Below are 21,385 nucleotides of genomic sequence, written 5' to 3'. Positions count from 1 at the left end.
TGGAGAAGGTAGTGTGCTGCTTAGTGCTAGGCCCATACCTATTGGTAACATGGCATCATCCTTGGAGAAGTTAATGTGCTGCTCAATGCTAGACTCGTTCCTGTCTGAGACACAGTCAGTGAGGCTGATGATGTCTCACGTCATATAGTCAAAGGAGTTACAGTGGATATAAACAGTTTACACACCCCTGTTAAAATTGTCAGGTTTTTGTGATATAAAAAAATGCAACCAAAATAAATAATTTCAAAACTTTTCCCACCTTTAATGTGACCTATAACCTGTACAAGTCAATTGAAAAACAAATCTGTTAAGGGAAAAAATAAAAAAGTACAATAAGCTGGTTGCATAAGTGTGCACACCCTTAAACTAATACTTGGACGGCGCAGTGGTGCAGCGGTAGCGTTGTTGCCTCACAGCAAGAGGTTCTCTAGTTCAAATCTTGGCTTGGGGTGCCTTCTGTGTGGAGTCTGTATGTCCATCCTGCATTCGTGTGGGTTTCCTCCTGGTGTTCCGGTTTCCTTCCACGTTACAAAGACATGCATCTGGAGCATTTCTCCCCGGCCGTCTGCTGAAAATTGGCTTTGTTCCAAGTCGGACTTTCCCGGTTAACAAATGATAAATAAATAAATTGTTGTTGAAGCACGTTTTGATTTAATTACAGTATTCAGTCTTCTTGGATACACACCTGCCATCAATTAAAGAGAGTCTGATTCACCCCAAGTAAAGTTCAGCTGTCCTAGCAGGATTTGTATCAGTCAGGAGAAGGGTACAAAAGAATTTCCACAACATTGGATATACTATGGAACACAGTGAAGATAGTCATCAAAAAGTGGAGAAAATTTGGCACAACACTGACGTTGCAAAGAACTGGACATCCCTCTAAAATTAATGAAAAGACAAGACGAAAACTGGTCAGGGAGGCTGCCAAGAGACCTACAGCAACACTGAAGGAGCTTCAGGAATTTCTGACAAGTACTGGTTATGTACTACATGTGGAAATGATCTCCTGTATTCTTCATATGTCCAGGGTGGGTCTTCTTCATTTCGTTGAAAACTCATTTCACCGAAAGTCAGTTTCCTGCGACTAATTTACTGAAAGCTCACTTCACTGAAACTCATTTAATTGAAAGTTGTATATGGCCTTTTCCCCACTGTAGTGTGATCTTGGAGTTAGTATATAAAGTAAGGGGGGGTGTGGGGAGCACAGCCCCCCGCATATTTTAAACGTTTTAAAGCAAACAGATGGATACTTACAAGTGTAATTAATAACTGTTTCCAGAAGACAACATATAAATAAACTATGTGGGGGGGTGCCACCCCCCTTACTATATATACAAACTCCATGATCACACTACAGTGAGGAAAAGGTAATATATAACTTTCAACGAAATGAGTTTTCAGTGAAGTGCGCTTTCAGTGTATTGGTCCCAGTCATTTGAGTTTCAATTAAATGAGTTTTGAACGAAATGAAGTAGACCCGTCTGGGGTATGGTTTGCAAGACGGGAGCCTTTTCTTACACAGAAAATCATCCAGGCCCGGCTAAAATTTGCAAAAAAATACATAGTCTCCCAAAAGCATGTGGGAAAATGTGTTGTGGTCTGATGAGATCAAGGCTGAACTTTCTGGCCACAATTCCAAAAGATGTTTGGTGCAAAAACACTTCACATCACCAAAAGAACACCATACCCATGGTGAAGCATGGCGGAGGCAGTATCATGCTTTGGGGTTGCTTTTCTTCAGCTAGAACTGAGGCTTTAGTCAAGGTGGAGGGAATTATGAACAGTTCCAAATACCAGTCACTTTTGGCCCAAAACCTTCAGGCATCTGCGATGAAGAGGAATTTCACCTTTCAACACAACAGTGACCCCAAGCATACATCCAAATCAACAAAAGAATGGCTTCACCAGAAGAAAATTAAAGTTTTGGAATGGTCCAGCCAGACCCCAGACCTAAATCCAATAGAAAATCTGTGGGGTGACCCGAAGAGAGCTGTGCACAGGAGATGCCCTCACAATCTGACAGATTTGGAGCACTTTTGCAAAGAAGAGTGGGCAAATATTGCCAAGTCAAGATGTGCTATGCTGGTAGACTTCTACCCAAAAGGTGCTTCAACAAAGTATTAGTTTAAGGGTGTGCACACACATGCAACCAGCTTATTATACATTTTTTATTTTTCATATTTTTTCCCCTAACAGATTTGTTTGTTTTTCAATTGAATTGTACAGGTTATAGAGCACATTAAAGGTGGGAAAAGTTTTGAAGCAATTTATTGGTCTCATTTTTTTTATATTACAGAAACCTAGAATTTTAACAGGGGTGTGTAAACTTTTCATATCCACTGCATGTCTCAGGTCATTAACACCCAGACGGACTATGCCAGAGTCATACTGGTGCCTGTGGATCAATGACCTGAGTGCTTGTGGGACTTGATGGATCCTAGACTCAGAAAGGCAGCTAACTGTGACTCTCTCCTTTCTCAGTCTGGTGAGGGAGATGTCGGTGTGCCTCACTATAGGATGACCAATGACCAGGAAATTTGCCTATGTACTGGTTTGCCTTAAGGGCTTAGCGTACCTTTTTTGTTTCCCCTCTTTCCTCAGAAGACTTACGGAAGCTGGAGTCCTCTTCATTCCCATGCACTTGAACATATTAAGTAGGAGACAGTGGACAGCTAAAACATCCCAGTTTGAATAAGAACTATGCTACTCAGTCGGATTATTCACTGTTCTTCCATGGCATGTGCCTCTGAACTACTACTTATGAATTCAGCAGCAGGCACAGTCCAGTGTCCAGGTTAAGGACACTGAATCTGTCAGCCTGAAAGCCAAAAGTTTCATCCCACACAGTCATCGTACCATTTGTAGGCAGATGTTAATTTTCAAAGAGGCTAAAGCAGCAGCTATGGAGACCTCTTATCTTCAGAAATGCAAAAGGATGTACTTCTTGGACATCTTCCAAATGCAGAGATCAGTGCAGCTGGACAGTTCAAGGGAATTTTATCTTTCAGTCTGTCTTTCTTTTAGTGTTTGCCTCTGCAATATCTACTTATGTACAAGTTTATTCCCAAGTTGCATCAATTTTGTTTTCCAAAGGCTTCTTTCTTCTTGAGGGTTCTACATTTAAGACCATCAAAAATGCAATCTCTCCTTTCTGAGATTTGAAATTCATGTTAGAAAAGTTAACTTTACCTTGTTATTAACCATTTGTTCTGTGGGTATTAAGTACATTTTCTTAAAGACTCTCTAATTTACTGAAGAAGGATGTCAGCTTTGCAGGCACCAGTGTATAAGCTATCTTGTACAGTTTTTCATAATGAGTGGTGCTGTGAAGAATAGTCCCTCTTCAGGAGTCCTCCCTGCTGCACAGTCCACTAAGCCTCCAGTCGTCTGTTCAAACTATCTAAATGAAAGAATATTTTCTTCATCCAGTAGATATTTACAGACACCTCAGGTACTACAGCAGAAAACACATCCCTTTAGGAACCGGATCGACGTTTGATTTCCTTCATGAATGAAGTGAAAGGCTGCCTAGGAAACAGTGACCCGTCCAAGTGCATCACCCAGGGTATAATCATTTACTGCAGGTAAAGTTAATCTCTGCATACCCCAGTGTATAATCATTTACTGCAGGTAAAGTTAACCTCTGCATACCCCAGTGTATAATCATTTACTGCAGGTAAAGTTAACCTCTGCATACCCCAGTGTATAATCATTTACTGCAGGTAAAGTTAACCTCTGCATACCCCAGTGTATAATCATTTACTGCAGGTAAAGTTAACCTCTGCATACCCCAGTGTATAATCATTTACTGCAGGTAAAGTTAACCTCTGCATACCCCAGTGTATAATCATTTACTGCAGGTAAAGTTAACCTCTGCATACCCCAGTGTATAATCATTTACTGCAGGTAAAGTTAACCTCTGCATACCCCAGTGTATAATCATTTACTGGAGGTAAAGTTAACCTCTGCATACCCCAGTGTATAATCATTTACTGCAGGTAAAGTTAACCTCTGCATACCCCAGTGTATAATCATTTACTGCAGGTAAAGTTAACCTCTGCATACCCCAGTGTATAATCATTTACTGCAGGTAAAGTTAACCTCTGCATACCCCAGTGTATAATCATTTACTGCAGGTAAAGTTAACCTCTGCATACCCCAGTGTATAATCATTTACTGCAGGTAAAGTTAACCTCTGCATACCCCAGTGTATAATCATTTACTGCAGGTAAAGTTAACCTCTGCATACCCCAGTGTATAATCATTTACTGCAGGTAAAGTTAACCTCTGCATACCCCAGTGTACAATCATTTACTGCAGGTAAAGTTAACCTCTGCATACCCCAGTGTATAATCATTTACTGCAGGTAAAGTTAACCTCTGCATACCCCAGTGTATAATCATTTACTGCAGGTAAAGTTAACCTCTGCATACCCCAGTGTATAATCATTTACTGCAGGTAAAGTTAACCTCTGCATACCCCAGTGTATAATCATTTACTGCAGGTAAAGTTAACCTCTGCATACCCCAGTGTACAATCATTTACTGCAGGTAAAGTTAACCTCTGCATACCCCAGTGTATAATCATTTACTGCAGGTAAAGTTAACCTCTGCATACCCCAGTGTATAATCATTTACTGCAGGTAAAGTTAACCTCTGCATACCCCAGTGTATAATCATTTACTGCAGGTAAAGTTAACCTCTGCATACCCCAGTGTATAATCATTTACTGCAGGTAAAGTTAACCTCTGCATACCCCAGTGTATAATCATTTACTGCAGGTAAAGTTAACCTCTGCATACCCCAGTGTATAATCATTTACTGCAGGTAAAGTTAACCTCTGCATACCCCAGTGTATAATCATTTACTGCAGGTAAAGTTAACCTCTGCATACCCCAGTGTATAATCATTTACTGCAGGTAAAGTTAACCTCTGCATACCCCAGTGTATAATCATTTACTGCAGGTAAAGTTAACCTCTGCATACCCCAGTGTATAATCATTTACTGCAGGTAAAGTTAACCTCTGCATACCCCAGTGTATAATCATTTACTGCAGGTAAAGTTAACCTCTGCATACCCCAGTGTATAATCATTTACTGCAGGTAAAGTTAACCTCTGCATACCCCAGTGTATAATCATTTACTGGAGGTAAAGTTAACCTCTGCATACCCCAGTGTATAATCATTTACTGCAGGTAAAGTTAACCTCTGCATACCCCAGTGTATAATCATTTAGTGGAGGTAAAGTTAACCTCTGCATACCCCACTGTATAATCATTTTCTGGAGGTAAAGTTAACCTCTGCATACCCCACTGTATAATCATTTACTGGAGGTAAAGTTAACCTCTGCATACCCCACTGTATAATCATTTACTGGAGGTAAAGTTAACCTCTGCATGGCACAGTTTAGAAATAGTTCTACTAGAGCAGCACCTATTTGAGATGGTGGTGCTGCAGTGGCGTTGTCGCCTCATAGCAAGACGTTGTCCTGTTCGATTCTCAGCTAGAGCGTCTTCTGTTTGGAGGCATACGTGAATGGGGCGTGCCTTCGTTGAAGGTTGTGCATCAGGGCTGGTAACCCGGTATGTAAAAATCCACTACCAATCATTAGCGGACCAGAGTTCCGCTGTGGCGACCCCTAACCGGGAAAAGCCGAAAGACACAAACATTCTAGAAATGTATCTGCAGCAGATATCTTAGAAGCTGACAGTTTATCTGTTGTCCACACCTACAGAAAGACTACGGATTAGAAACAGCTTTTCAGGTTCTAGCATATCACCAATGTAGAGAATCCTGTAATTGTCCACGTCCAAAGATTAACGAAGTGTTTTTAGGAATTGTACTCAGTTATACATTCACGCTCCCTTAAGAAGATAGTGCATGTTTATTGTTAATATAGGAAAGGAGCCGAATGACTACACTTTTAACTAAAAATACAATCTTTGAAACGGCTCTGTCAAAAACTTGGCCTATGTTGGGCAAAAAAATGCATGCTATAACTGAAAGAAGCCAAAAACTCAAAGGTTGCATTACTTTTTACCAGAAAGTAAACTGCAGACTCAAAAATGCAGATGTCAGTTGATGATACAGTAAACGTCAGCAGTGTGCAAAATCTCCAGCATGGTGCTAGGGAAACTCGTCAGTGATGTCTGTCAGTGTACTCTCACACTTCCATAGCAACAACACACCACACATACAAATACAGCAAAACAAACAAGTTCATATCATGACTACACGTTACACCAGAGATATAAAGGCACCATTTAAACTGCATGCGTGTAACCTCAGTCGTGTGCACTCATTTGTAGTTCTGCCTATAACTACTACAAAATGTTTTTATAAGCCTGTAGTTTTTTTTCTTTCTAGTCTGTCCAAGATTTGTATTTCCTGTAATGTTTCAGAAATTGCATTGTATTGTATTGTTAGTTGGTGCTTTTCTTCTCGGGTTTCCACTGAAAATGGGCCACTGGCTTAGATGGACAAACCCGGTTAACAAATGACAAAAAAATAAATAAATGAGTGCAGTTTTTTTTTTAACTGATTTTTCTCCCCTTGCCATCAGAGCCTAGTGCATGCTTTCCCGTTACTGAGAGAAGTACCCCATTACTGCACAGAGGTGAAACTATCACACAGCTAGACAGGGGGTTGTTTGGCAACTTTCCCATGCTGGCATTCTACTAACTGAGGACATGTTTTGCCCTAACATTGGCTCTGGGTGGAGAAGCAAGTTACCTTCTTCACTGTGGGGACCTAGTACACCATACCTAAGTCAGGGCACACTTCTACATACCTGCAGATCACCCTGGGGACATAGTACACCATACCTAAGTCAGGGCACACTTCTACATACCTGCACATCACCCTGGGGACATAGTACACCATACCCTAAGTCAGGGCATACTTCTACATACCTGCAGATCACCCTGGGGACATAGTACACCATACCCTAAGTCAGGGCATACCTCTACATACCTGCAGATCACCCTGGGGACATAGTACACCATACCCAAAGTCAGGGCACACTTCTACATACCTGCAGATCACCCTGGGGACATAGTACACCATACCCTAAGTCAGGGCACACTTCTACATACCTGCAGATCACCTTGGGGACATAGTACACCATACCCTAAGTCAGGGCACACTTCTACATACCTGCACATCACCCTGGAGACGTAGTACACCATCCCTTAAGTCAGGGCACACTTCTGCATACCTGCAGATCACTGTGTGGACCTAGTACACCTTTCCTCAAGTCAGAACACACTTCTGCATACCTGCAGATCACTGTGCTGACCTAGTACACCTTCCTTAAGCCAGGACACACTTCTGCATACCTGTAGATCACAGTGGGGACCTAGTCCACCTTTCCTTAAGCCAGGACACACTTCTGCATACCTGTAGATCACAGTGGGGACCTAGTACACCTTCCCTTAAGCCAGGACACACTTCCGCATATCTGTAGATCACAGTGATGACCTAGTACACCTTTCCTTAAGTCAGAACACACTTCTGCATACCTGCAGATCAGTGTGTGGACCTAGTGCACCATCCCTTAAGCCAGGACACACTTCTGCATACCTGCATTTCACCCTGGAGACGTAGTACACCTTTCCTTAAGTGAGAACACACTTCTGCATACCTGCCGATCACTGTGTGGACCTAGTGCACCTTCCCTTAAGCCAGAACACACTTCTGCATACCTGCAGATCACTGTGTGGACCTAGTGCACCTTCCCTTAAGCCAGGACACGACACACTTAGGCATACCTGCAGATCAGTGTGTGGACCTAATTCACCTTCCCTTAAGCCAGGACACACTTCTGCATACCTGAAGATCACTGTGCGGACCTAGTACACCTTCCCTTAAGTCAGGACACACTTCTGCATACCTGCAGATCATTGTGCGGACCTAGTGCACCTTCCCTTAAGCCAGGACACATTTCTGCATACCTGCTGATCACTGTGTGGACCTAGTACACCTTCCCTTAAGCCAGGACACACTTCTGCATACTTGTAGATCACAGTGTGGACCTAGTGTACCTTCCCTTATGCCAGGACACACTTCTGCATACCTGCAGATCACTGTGTGGACCTAGTGCACCTTCCCTTAAGCCAGGACACACTTCTGCATACCTTCAGATCACTGTGTGGACCTAGTGCACCTTCCCTTAAGCCAGGACACACTTCTGCATACCTGCAGATCACTGTGTGGACCTAGTCCACCTTTCCTTAAGCCAGGACACACTTCTGCATACCTGTAGATCACAGTGTGGACCTAGTGCACCTTCCCTTAAGCCAGGACACACTTCTGCATACCTGTAGATCACAGTGGGGACCTAGTCCACCTTTCCTTAAGCCAGGACACACTTCTGCATACCTGTAGATCACAGTGGGGACCTAGTACACCTTCCCTTAAGCCAGGACACACTTCCGCATACCTGTAGATCACAGTGGGGACCTAGTACACCTTTCCTTAAGTCAGAACACACTTCTGCATACCTGCAGATCAGTGTGTGGACCTAGTGCACCATCCCTTAAGCCAGGACACACTTCTGCATACCTGCAGATGAAGGCTACTGTTGGGCAGTGGCTTGGTAAGCAAGAGGCTCCCCACAGGATGCACAGTTCATTGCTCCTCTCTTCTACAAGTAATGTGGACTGCATTCCCTCCTCCCAAATAGGTCCATCCATCTTCCTTTGCCTCTGCCCTGAAGCACCTAAGAAGGTAGTCGAACTTAGGTAGCCTTGGCAATAGTCAGGGCTTTACCTCTGTATGCTGCAGGTGCAAGTTTACTCAACTAAATAGGGTTGGCAAATATTGCACTCTGTGAAACAGCAAATCAGGAAATCATAACTGTAACAAATGCGGTTTCCACTAATAATCAGGAAATCAAAACTGTGACAAATGAGGTTTCCACTAATAATCAGGAAGTCATAACTGTGACAAATGAGGTTTCAATTAATAGCTGCAAATCAGGAAATCATAACTGTGACAAATGAGGTTTCCACTAATAATCAGGAAATCATAATGAGGTTTTGATTAATAGCTGCAAATCAGGAAATCATAACTGTGACAAATGAGGTTTTGATAAATAGCTGCTAATCAGGAAATCATAACTGTGACAAATGCGGTTTTGATTAATAGCTGCAAATCAGGAAAACATAACTGTGACAACACATACTTCAATAAATCGGTGTGTCAATAAATCACAGCCCTTAAGGCCAAACATCATGCCTGATACACTAGTGATAGGTGACTGTATAGTCAGACACACTGATGTCCCGCTGACCAGGCTGAACAAGGAGAAGGTGACTGTGAGCTGTCTATCGGGGGCTAGGATCCGCCATATAACACACGCGCTCAGGTCACTCAAAAGCACGTACAAATATGACTCCGTCATTGTCCATGCTGGTGTGAATGACCTGAGATGTACCTCCTTGGACTACATGAAAAGAGACATAGAGGAGCTCTCTGATTAGTAGCCCAGGCTGGTATGACCCTGACCCTGAGCAGCATCCTGCCCTCACCAAGAATGATGCCACAATACAAAGACAAGATGATCAGCTTTAACAATTGGCTCAATTACTGGTGTCATTCTAGGGGGATCCAATGTCTGTCTGCTTGGGATGACATGCTGGACAAGCCACGCTGCTTCGCAAGGGACGGCTTGCACCTGTCACCACTGGGCTTCCGGATATTGGCTAAGGCTCTTGCCACCCCCATAGTGCCTTTTTTAGGCAAGGCTCAAAAGACGAACCCACCTCCTTAGAAAACAAAAATGGAAAAAAATTAAGGGTAATGCTGCTCAACGCCAGAAGTCTAAATCTCAAGATGCAGGCTCTCGAAGCATCCTCAGTATGGAGAACATCGACGTCTGTGCAGTAACTGAAACCTGGTTCAAGGCTCCTGAGAGCACCCCAGCGCTACCAGGCTTTACCTCGTATCATGCTTTTCGGCTCCAAAACCCGGGCCGAACCACAAAGGGAGGGGGAGTGTCCATATTCATCAAGGATACCCACACCTCCAGGTTAGTGGCAACTCATGAAGCATCGGAGACCATCCAGGTGCAACTAACCGTAGGCAAAACTGCTATACAACTGGTTGCATGTTGCAGACCACCCTCCCAGTCTCAAGAACCCCACTCAGCCTTCCTGAAGACATTGGAAGATATGAATGTCTCACCAAATACCATCATATTGGGAGACTTCAACTACCCTAACATAGACTGGGTGCACTATTCTAGCCCTAACACCCTAGCCCAAAGGTTCCTGGAATTCATAAACTCAAATGCAATGGAACAGCTAGTCATCTCTCCCACAAGGGGGGGATAATATACTAGACCTGATCATCACAAACATGGGGACAAAATGCTCCACACCGGAAGTATTGCCCTCACTGGTGAGATCTGACCACAAACTAATCACCCTGGATATACATTTACCACCTCCACCCCCAACACATAAGACTACAGTGAGAAACTTCTCAAAAGCCGACTTTACATTTCTCAAGACTGAGATGGTATCATTTAAGCCCACAGGGCCAATGGAACCCACATCCCACAATGCTGAATCCTACACAAATGCTTTCTACGGACATCTCCAAGAATGCATGGATCGTGCAATCCCAAATAAAACCAAGACCCTCTCCACCAAAGGAAAGCATCCTGTCTGGTGGACCCCAGCCGTAAACAAATTGTATAACAAAAGAAGGAAGCTACTGCAAGACAGAGCAAAATCCCATAAAGGGAAGGCATCTCTGATCAGCACTAGTAGAAAGCTACGTTCTCTCATAAAAATATCCAAGGCCAACTTTGAGAGAAAAATCGCAAAGGACACTAAAGATAACCACAAGGCATTCTTCAGTTATGTTAGAAACCTGGGCGGAAACACTCAGATATGCTCAGAGTTAGTACACAACGACAAAAAATTTACCGAACCCACAGATATTGCCAACATTCTGGCAGACAGGTTCAGTGCTAATTTCTCCCCTCCCTCACCTCCAAACGAAGAAATACTCATCCCAGCTGAATGTAATCTCCCTGTCATCTGTGATGTCCAGGTGAGAACCGCCCTCAGCAAAGCAAAAAACACAGCATCTATGGGACCTGATGGTATCCCCGGCTGCGTGATACGTGAACTCCAAGATGAGATAAACCCGCATATAAAAATGTTATTTAACCTTAGCCTTACTACAGGATATGTACCTGAACACTGGCGTACAGCAACAGTGGTCCCACTCCACAAGTGAGGCTCCACTACAAACCCTGGGAACTACCGCCCCATAAGCTTGACCAGTTTGGTTTGCAAAGCTATGGAAAGAATTATTATGGAACTCATAAACAACGACATTGGGGACCTACAGACACTTGATGCCACCCAGTTCGGCTTTGTAAAGGGCAGATCCTGCCTTTTCAACCTGGTTGACTTTTTCGAAACAGTCACTAGAGCCATTGATGAGGGCAAGGCAGTCCATACAGCCTACCTGGACTTGGCTAAAACCTTCGACACAATACCCCACTCGGGGATCATAGATAAGCTAAACAGCTTAAATGTAAATCCATATGTCACAAGATGGGTTGCAAACTGGCTAAAGAACAGAACCCATAAAGTCAAGATTGTGGGAGCCATGTCAGACTCAAAGCCAGTCACAAGTGGTGTCCCACAGGGCTCTGTCCTGGGACCCCTCTTGTTCGGCATTTACTTCTCAGATGTGAAAGCAAACATGGGAGGGTTGTGGCTGACAAAGTTCGCAGATGACTGCAAACTAGGAGCCATAGTCGATACACCAGCTGACACATACATCCTACAGAAAGGCCTCACTGAAATGGACAACTGTTGCCGGAATCATGGCCTTAAACTGAATGCCAAGAAATGTATAGTCATCCCCTTTGGGAAAAACAAAGTACCCACAAATTATCACATAGACAGTAACCCACTGAGTACCGAAAAAGTAATCAGAGACCTGGGGACCCAAGTTGATAGTGACCTCTCATTTGACACCCACGTTGCCAAAGTGGTTAGAAAGACTTTCTACCTTGCCCACCTTATCGTGAAGGGGTTCACATCCAGATCAAAGGAGGTCATCGTGCCCCTGTACTCCTCCCTTATCAGGCCCATGATTGAGTACAATGCCCCATTCGGTATGTACCTCACCCGGCACTTACAACAGCTGGAGAGACCCCAGAAGTACCTCACCAAGAGGATCAAGGGTCTCCAACATATGTCATATGCTGCCAGGCTAAAGAAACTCCAGCTCTATTCAGTAGCATACCGCCTGCTCAGAGGTGATCTGTGCCTGACGTACAAGGCCATGTCCAACCAGGAATTGATGGACATGCTCCACCTCAAAAAATCAAAATCCATAAGAACCACGAGAGCCAAAGATTTAAACCTCAGTACAAACATGAATAGAACATGCTGGCGGGACAGATTCATAACTCAGAGGCTTCCCACACTCTGGAACAAAACCCCAGTCCATGTTAGGCAGAGCCCCTCACTGACTCTCTTAAAGAGAAATCTTGACGAGTGGATGGGAGAGCGTAGGTTTACCCCGGGGGTCACCCCTGTGTCACTACTTAACAGAGGCACAGTAAACTAATTTTAATAAGTAAGGGGGTCTTCAATGTGTCACTACTAGACAAAGGCACAGTATTCTAAATTTATTCTATACACCTTAGTACCACTACATGGGGTAGCGAAAGCCACATCTCTAGGGCTAGGCTTGCAAATGCCCCAGGGCAGATAGCCTAGTACCAAACTATGAAACTAAACAAATGAGGTTTTGATTAATAGCTGCAAATCAGGAAATCCTAACTTTGAGAAATGAGGTTTCCATTAATAGCTTGACTCCTAAATTGCCATAATAGCTGCTGTATGATGGAGCAGGTCACTGTAGCAATTGAACCTTCTTAATTTCCTCCCCTTTTGTAGGGGTGTTTGTAGTGTATTTGTTAAACAGTTGATGTTCCTTAACATTAGGAAATCTGTACATAGCTTTTACTGTTGTAAATTGCTTTTAGCATGTTACAGTATCTGGCTAAATACTGGATTTTTTGCATATCACTAGCACAGTTTCCTTACAGGGATTTGAAGTTTATACAACAGAGTACATATGTGTGACAAAAGCCTTCAATGAGTACAAGTTACAAAAACACACCCACTCCAATATATACCACAATTAATTAAATTAATCAATAAGTAAGTTTGAGTTGGAGTATGTGTATACTAATAAATTTTACAAAAATCATGTTCTGTTTTACTACCGCTACATAGATGATTTGATTTTTCTTTGTAGCGGTGGTAGTGAACATATTCATGAGTTCTTTTCAGATCTCAATAATAATAGGTACAACTTACACTTTGATGGTTTGCAGTTTGGTAGTCAAGTTCATTACTTAGATATTTTGTTATCTGGAGTGGTAGGTGATCAGATTCATACTACGGTGTACCGCAAATTTACTGATGGTAATCAGTTCCTATATGGAACTAGTTGTCACCCTCCACATACTTTGTCTGCTTTACCTTATGGTGAAATTATTAGATTATCCAGATTATGTAATAATGAATTAGATTTAGAAAAGAATATTTATGATTGTATTATTATGTTTTTAAAAAGAGGATATAGTATGGAAATATTAGATTTTTGTATTATTAAATTATTGGATAAAAATAATTGTAGAAATGTTAATAAATTTATGATTAATAATAATAGAGAAGATAGTAATTTTTCCCCCTATGTGAAGAAGGTTAGTGCTACTAGTGGGAATAATAAATGTCCAAAAGCTTCTATTCAGGAAATACAAGATATTTATTTTGTTACTATTTATAATGTATGTAGTAACAAAATTTGGGATATTATTAAATATTTTTGGAAATTCTTGATTTCAGATAAAAATCTTTATAAACTTCTCCCAATTATTCCTAAAATATCTTTTAAAAGAGGTCAAAATTTATCTGATAAACTAATAAAAACTTATTATATTTCTCCCTCTGATAAGGTATATTATAATTTAGATATATTTGGTACAAGTGTTTGCGGCCAGTGTAGTATATGTAAATATGTAAAACCATATTTTGACAATATTAATGGAATTTTATTTAGACCTAATAATAATTTTTCTTGCAACTCTGTAGGGGTTATTTACTGTATTAGATGTCCATGTAAATTATATTATATTGGTGAGACAAAGAGAAAATTTAAAACTAGAATGCAAGAACATATTAGAGATATAAAAAGAAGAGTATTAACTAGTCCAATTGCTTTACATTTTATGGAGTGTCATAATATTAATGTTGAACTATTTGAATGTTGTATTTTAGAAAAATTTTTTATCAAGAAAGGTGACGATAGATTAATTAAAAATATTTTGTTATTTAAAGAAACTATTTACATTTTGAAATATAACACTATGTCACCTAATGGTTTAAATTGAGAAGTAAACTGGAAAAGTTTATTATAAGTTTTTTATTACTAGTATTGTTAGTTCTTTCTTATATTAGAAGTTCTCTCTTTAAATATTTTGTTTTTTGATTGATTAATTTATGTAATTGTTTAATTAATTGTGGTATATATTGGAGTGGGTGTGTTTTTGTAACTTGTACTCATTGAAGGCTATTATGCCGAGGCGCTAAGCTGGATTAAACTTTTTGTGGAACTGGCGTTGTTTTTTGGCTGTTGCCTTTTCTCCTTTTGTCGTTTTTGATACATATGTGTGACAGTCTTGTACCAACTGTAGCAGTACGTTCACGGGTATGTAACCAGCCTGGAAATCCAGCCAGACCAATGGGAACAAGGAGGTAGCTAAACATATTTATGTTATGTATTGTTACAGTGTCCTGTTCTTGAGAATATGCTGTTATGGTGAGAAACTTATACATCTGTACTTTCCCCCTTTCACCAGATTTCCATGCTGCTGAAACATGAATTCTTTATTTTTTCTGTATTCATTTATTAACCGGTAAGTGCATTATGCACAATTGCTTGTTTTCAGGGTTGGGAGGTAACACTGTCCGTGTTTAAGTGACATTCTCAGCATAGTGTAATTTGTACGTGGCGATTCAGAGACGCTTACTCAGGACTACACAGTGGCATTTGTTAGCAGCTTGTTGCTTTAATCCAGAGTGCTGAGTTGTGGAGATGCTTACATTAACAGACTGACAGAATGCACATGTACACAGACACCTACATGTTTAACACTATTCACTTCCCGTGTTTCTATTTCAGGTATGATCGGATTGAAATCCCTGTTCATGTGGCTCCTCATGACACCATTGGAAAAGTATGTCTGGAATCAGCAGTGGAGCTTCCCAAGATCCTGTGTCAGGAAGAACAAGATGCGTACAGAAGGATCCACAGGTAAAGGTGCTCTCCAAGCTGAATATATCCTTGTTTCAGTGTAATGCCACAACTCGGGGCTGAATATATCCTTATTTCAGTGTAACGCCACAACTTGGGACACCTGACATTCCCTGCCTGGATGCCTTATGCTTGGGCCATTTTTGTGAAAATGCAGTTAAACAGCTTGCTTTGAAATTAATCCATATACCTTGATAATTATAATACTTAAATTTAAACAGCAGAGACTCTTTTAGAGTAAATTTATCTTGGTGATCATGCTGATTTTTCATTCATTCATAACTCTAATTTTATTATGAGCAGTAAATTGCAAAAAAATAAATCTGATATTGTCATTCTTCATTTATTCTTGACTGATGGGTTCAGTTCCAAACATCAGAACCAACTCAGCCATTACTACAGCTCGCGATGACCAAAAACTCTTGAGCTTAAGCCCTACCCACAAGGCCTCTCTCCTAGTTACCTCAGATCTAATTTGTTGCTTCCAGAGACAGACGTTTCACCAGAGCTTTTGAGCTAAGTCAGTGATTTGTTTTATCATCTGTAAACATCCTTTCCCTAAAGAATTTTTCTTCGCTATGGTTCTACTTCCTTCTATGTGATTTCTGCCCTCTCCTTTTTAGTTGATAATAAATATGTTCTCTACCATTGTTGGTAATTCTCTCTTCCCCGTACAGTTTATACCCTGTTTTGGCTATTTTTCTGCTTTCCCTCCTTATCTTGTTCATGTAGAAGTGGGTGTCTTTGACAGTAGCGTGTTTTCCATTTAAATCTAAGGCCTCACCTTTTTTTGAGATGTGCCAGAAATCTTGCAGAAGATTCCTTTTTTCTAACGTCCTTTCCCTTGCTATATGTTTCTGTGTCGGAGACAAAGAGATAACGCACTAACATCATGTTTCAGCTCTTCTTGTTATACAAGATTAAGCATTTTTGATTCGGAGGCCATCTCTGGTGCTGACAGAAAAGAAAATGTAACATCTTCCTCATCAGCCTTCTCTTCTGTTTCGACAGAGATTTAGACAGTCCGGTGCCACTTTCTTCCCCGGCACCGTCTCCTGGAAGGCACAGACTTTTGGTTCTTTTAAGTTCCCCTGAACTGACTGCGTCTAAGCATATTGCTTCAGTTCTGACAGCACCTCGGAACTGATAGTTTTATTGACATCTGCACCTTTGGAACCAAAGGACCTTCAGTTCCAAAACAAGTACAGGATAAGGTGCAGAAACTGTCAGAGTGGAGCGCTCTATTGGCGTAAACAAGGAGCCCTCTTCTACACTGACCATGTCTGGTCAGTGCTGACCTCAGCACTGATTGAACCTTTTCCAGCATAGCCAGCTGAACTTCTGTAAAAAAAAAAAAATGTGCTTTGAATTTCAAACTGGTTTATAACAAATGTTTGTGTTACGGCTGTATGAGAACTATACGGAACTGATTTGCACAAATACTTATCTTGCAAATGTATTAGAATTGGATGGCATTTGACTATCAAACTGATTTGTACAGATGCTTATGTTCAAATGTTTTGGAACTCTAGGGCATTTGAAATAAAAATGTGTTTGTAAAGTTGCTAGTGCTGAAATATGTATCAGCAGTGCACCTTGCTGCACAGGAAGGAAATATACATGTGGGTAGTAACTGAATTAAAACATTTGTTTCATCAGAGGATACTGGCAGATCTGGAGATTTCCCGAGGCTAAATCTGTTTGACTCCAGGGAGCACGTGTTCATTCCTATTTTTGCGGTGGTCCCTGCATCTTTCGAGCATCAGCACGCATTGATTCAATTCTGATTTTGCCCTCAGAAGTTTCTCTTCGAGGCAGAGAGGGACCGTGGTCTTTAGATTGTTCTTCTCAGTCTCGCTGTCCCTTCCCTCTTCACGGAGTTCAGTTTTAAGGGGCTATGAAGAGCCCTATCTACTGTAACCCCCCCCCTTCCCTTCTCTGATAGTTCACCAACATATCCATGGGAAACAACAAATGCCCAGATGGCAGGGTTACTGGATATCGGATGCATCTTTCTTAAAATACCCTTCCTCCGGCCCCGTCTCACTGAGGAGACCTCTCATAAGAGGAAGTACAAGAAGAAACACTTAACATTCCATGGAGAAGTCTGTTATGGATGATGCTGAATTCAATGAAGAAGGGTCTCTCAAGTTTCCCCTCTGATGGTGTCTGCTTAGAAGCACTTAACATTCCATGGAGAAGTCTGTTATGGATGATGCTGAATTCAGTGAAGAAGGGTCTCTGAAGTTTCCCCTCTGATGATGTCTGCTTTGGAGACACCATGGAACCACTAGAATAGGGAGGTGACTGAAAGTCCCAAATTCCTACCCAAGAGGAATCAGTGTAACTGTCCTCCAGCACCCGGCCAGCTACCATTTGAGTATTCTTTGTGCAGATGAGCTTAGCCAGTTGATTTCTCTACAGGCATGGAAAGGTCCTGACTCCTTTCAGTCCACCCCCAGTACTCCTGACAGAATTCTCTCTCCCCCCCCGAGCATTAACAGTTGAGGACCAAGGATTTGTCTGTGGAGTCCATGGTTGTTACAACCTCCTTGGGAAAGGTGCTGGCTGTAAAGTTTCCTCTAGTCACATACCTAACAAAGAGTTTTTAGACAATGATAGGTTTAAAGGCGAGTTCACTTTTTAATCAATCTGTCCCTTAAGATCTTTGAATTTGTTGGCACCTTTTACCAGACTTCAAGGGATTTGGTTAAAGAGTTGTCGGGTTGTTTCATAGTCATTTACCTTATGGTCTGTACCCAGCTCATCCATGACCCTCATTACACTTGCAGACTAGCAGGTCCAGGCATTTCCATTGGGAGACATGACTAGATGCATCTGTCTGATTTGCAGAATCATTCTAGTCTTCATCCAGCCACGTTTTTTTTTTTTTGCTGGATCATCTCCCCTTGCTCTAAAAAGTTCAAGAAACATTATTCATGTATCAGAAAGATGTTAAGACTTTTTCAACTGTAGAGGTACTCCCCCGCCCAAGATCCTTTTCCAGGACTCAGAGGGACTCTGGGGAAATATGGTTCAAGATTCAAAGGCCTTTTCTAGGACACTTATTGAGACAGTTCCCACAGGAGCACCCTCTGGGAACTTTTAATGGAAAATGCCACTCACGCAGCAGAAGTGGTTAGCAGAACCACAACTTCAGGGAGTCTTCCCTTAGTAAGCCGTACCAGCATTCCTGAAAGGAAGCACGATTATCTTCCTCTGGGGGCAGTTGAGGGAATGCTTATCCTTGCACATAAACACCTGGCTAGAAATAACTACAGAATGTTCTTCTATTTGTATGCTGCAGTATTTATAACATGAGAGAGTCTGCCTCTGGCTGACTTGTATGTCCGGCCAGTATACCAAATTCTATTGCTTTTGTGAGGTACGTGCGATACCACATGGTATCAAATATACGTCAGTCATAAAGTGACGTTGGGTATAAAGCGGACATTGGCACATATCAGACCTCAGCACTTTTCTGCTGCTGTTCAGTTGTCTGCTCCGGTCATTGCTTGTCAGACAAGTTGGTGAACCTTGGTTCAGATAAGTGCCCTGTTAGGGTTTTTCATTACTGTCTTTGGCTACTGTGTTTCTTTGTAATTACATGTCAGCTAAGAAAGGCAAGTGTTGTGTGGGAGGCAAATTCGACATAAGGACTCCCACAACCTTTTGTTTATTTTGTTTATGCCTGGATTACGACCATACTACCTGTGTTATTTGTAAGGCCTTTGTACCCAAGACCCTTTGTAGTTGTTTAGCCTCCCTAAACGTATACCTCAAAAATCAGCACCTAAAGCTTTCTCGTACATGACATGGAAGCTTGAGTCGGGCACTTCAGGAGAGCCACAGTCTAAGAAGGCCAAGAAGCCTAGACCTGATTTACCCGCTCCTCCCTCTATTCCAGACATCTCTTCTGAAGACGATGTTGGCCCGGAAGCTGCCCCAGAGTCGGTAGAAACTCCTTTGATGGGTACCAGTGTAGAGGCTGTGAAGGAGTCTACCAGCACTTCCTTGAAGGAATCACAGGCGTCTGACTCGGGCATAGGGGGAACCAGAGCTCATTGTGACTGAAGTCCCATGTGGCGTTACCCATGTCATAGTGCGAGAGGATGTCCCTACCAACATTATGGAGTGTAGGCTGATGTCAGGCCCATCCTTTTTCACCAAATGGAGGTTCCCAAAAAGAAAAAAATTAAGACTAAACATGTTTCTCCAGCTTCTCAGGAACAACAACTGGATTGACAGACCTTTTTCCAAGGCCTGTTCAATGCATTTATGGCCCTGAGACAGACCTCAGCTCTCTCTGTCCTCTCTCCTGCCACTCCTTCCTCTACCCCTCAAAAGAGGACTTCTGAGGTGTTTTCCTCAGATGATGAGGAGTCCTCTTGGGATGAATCATTGGCTTATTCAGCCCAGATTTCTTCCCCTTTAGGGTATGCCTCCCCAGAAGAGGAATCTAATGGCACTGATTCCCTGGGGGAGGATATCTCATTTGGGGAAACAATTCTTAAGATGAAGGAGTACATGTGGGATTGTTGTCAGGTATCTGGCATCCACAAAAGGTACTATGACCTGTTACAGATGGACTCCCCTTCCCAATCTGCCGTACCTCCTGCTCTGCCAGCCTTCCTAGATGCCTTTGCCATGTATAAGTGCTCAGATTCTCACTCTCCAGCCCCCAAAAGGCCAGATAGGTTTTATAAAGTGCTGGAGGACTCCAAATTCCTATTCAAATGTCCCTCTGCAGACCCTGCTACCATCTCAGTATCTGCAGACAAGGCCTTCAAGATGCTGCCTTCCATTTCTCTGATCCTCTCAGATAAGGAGAGTGAAGTCATGGAGAGAATAGGAAAAAAGGTCTATACTTCAGCTACTCTGGTCTGCAGGACCATTAACTACCAGACTCGTATGGCCAGATATTCTTTGGCCCTTCTTTTGGACACTGGCAAATTACTCTCTGAGCTTCTGGACTCTCCCACTAAGGCTGAGCTTACCTCCATCCTTGACTCCTCAGCTCAGGTTACACGGCATTCCATAAAGTGTAGCTATGATGCAGTGGAGACATCAGCTAGAGCGTCTGCTTCTGGGTCAGTCTTGAGGAGGTACTCCTGTCTCAGGCTGCAACCTTTGCCTGATGACATTAAGGCAAAAATCATGGATGCCCCCTAGACAACAAGGCATTGTTTGGTACCTCTGCTGCAGAAATCTTCAAGTCTCTTCAGGAAAAGGGCAAGGAGCTGCAAGACCTGAAGCATATTTTTGTTTCCCCAGTGCCCAAGTTTCAGAGGAACTACCCTACCAAGACCACCTTTGTTCGAAGGTCTGCCAGGCCCCAACATTCCAAAGATAAGAGAGACTCTAGGAAACAATTTTCCTCCAAATCAACCACTTCTACTGCCACAGCGAAACAGCCCTTTCAGGCCATGCCAGTTAGTCTGTCACTGTCTGCCTCCTGAGCCTTTAACGCCGTTCTCCTTTTGTCTCTCTCTCTCTCTCTCTCCCATTCCCTGCTTGGAAACAGATAACTCAGGACTGTTGGGTCCTTCCCATCATCCTGCAAGGATACTTTATGGTGTGGAATACTCCTCCCCCCTTCAGGGGTATTCCACAACTTCCAAAGGAACAAACGGAACTCTTTCCCCAATTCATTTATAACATTTTTTCTCAGGGCACAATTCAAGTCGTGCCCTCCTCCCTAGTAAGAAAAGGGTTCTACTCCAAGATGTTCCTTGTACCCAGGAAGGATGGTCCTTGGAGACCTATTCCTGACCTTTCCCATCTAAATACCTTTATGAAGGTTCCCACCTTTTGCTTGTTAACCCTGCCCACCTTTCTTCCTCCCATCCTTCCTCAGGCCTTCATGGTGTCACTGGACACCAAGGATGCCCATCTTCATATTCCCATTCATCTTTGGTTCAGGAAGTTTCTTCACTTTGCTATTGCTTCCTCACATTTTCAATTCAGTGCCTTGCCTTTTGGATTGTCTACGGCCCCGAGGGTCTTCACAAAATGCTTAGCTCCTGCCT

General features: G+C 42.4%; 1 protein-coding gene across 4 annotated transcripts in view; it reads left to right on the top strand.

Annotated features, from left to right (window-relative positions):
- BRCC3 (BRCA1/BRCA2-containing complex subunit 3) overlaps positions 1-21,385 on the top strand; it is a 1,142,218-nt gene that overhangs the window by 815,739 nt on the left and 305,094 nt on the right. For all 4 annotated transcript variants that reach the window (XM_044057507.1, XM_044057509.1, XM_044057508.1 and 1 more), the window contains exon 6: positions 15,225-15,356. In XM_044057507.1, the coding sequence (XP_043913442.1) occupies positions 15,225-15,356 (132 nt within the window). The remainder of the gene's footprint in view (positions 1-15,224; positions 15,357-21,385) is intronic.

Source organism: Protopterus annectens, chromosome 15.part0 (assembly GCF_019279795.1).
Source record: "Protopterus annectens isolate FY-2018-M chromosome 15.part0, PAN1.0, whole genome shotgun sequence".
Taxonomy (NCBI): Eukaryota; Metazoa; Chordata; order Ceratodontiformes; family Protopteridae; genus Protopterus; species Protopterus annectens.
The sequence above is the reverse complement of the archived record's forward strand: the minus strand, read 5'-3'. Positions and strand labels throughout refer to the sequence as shown.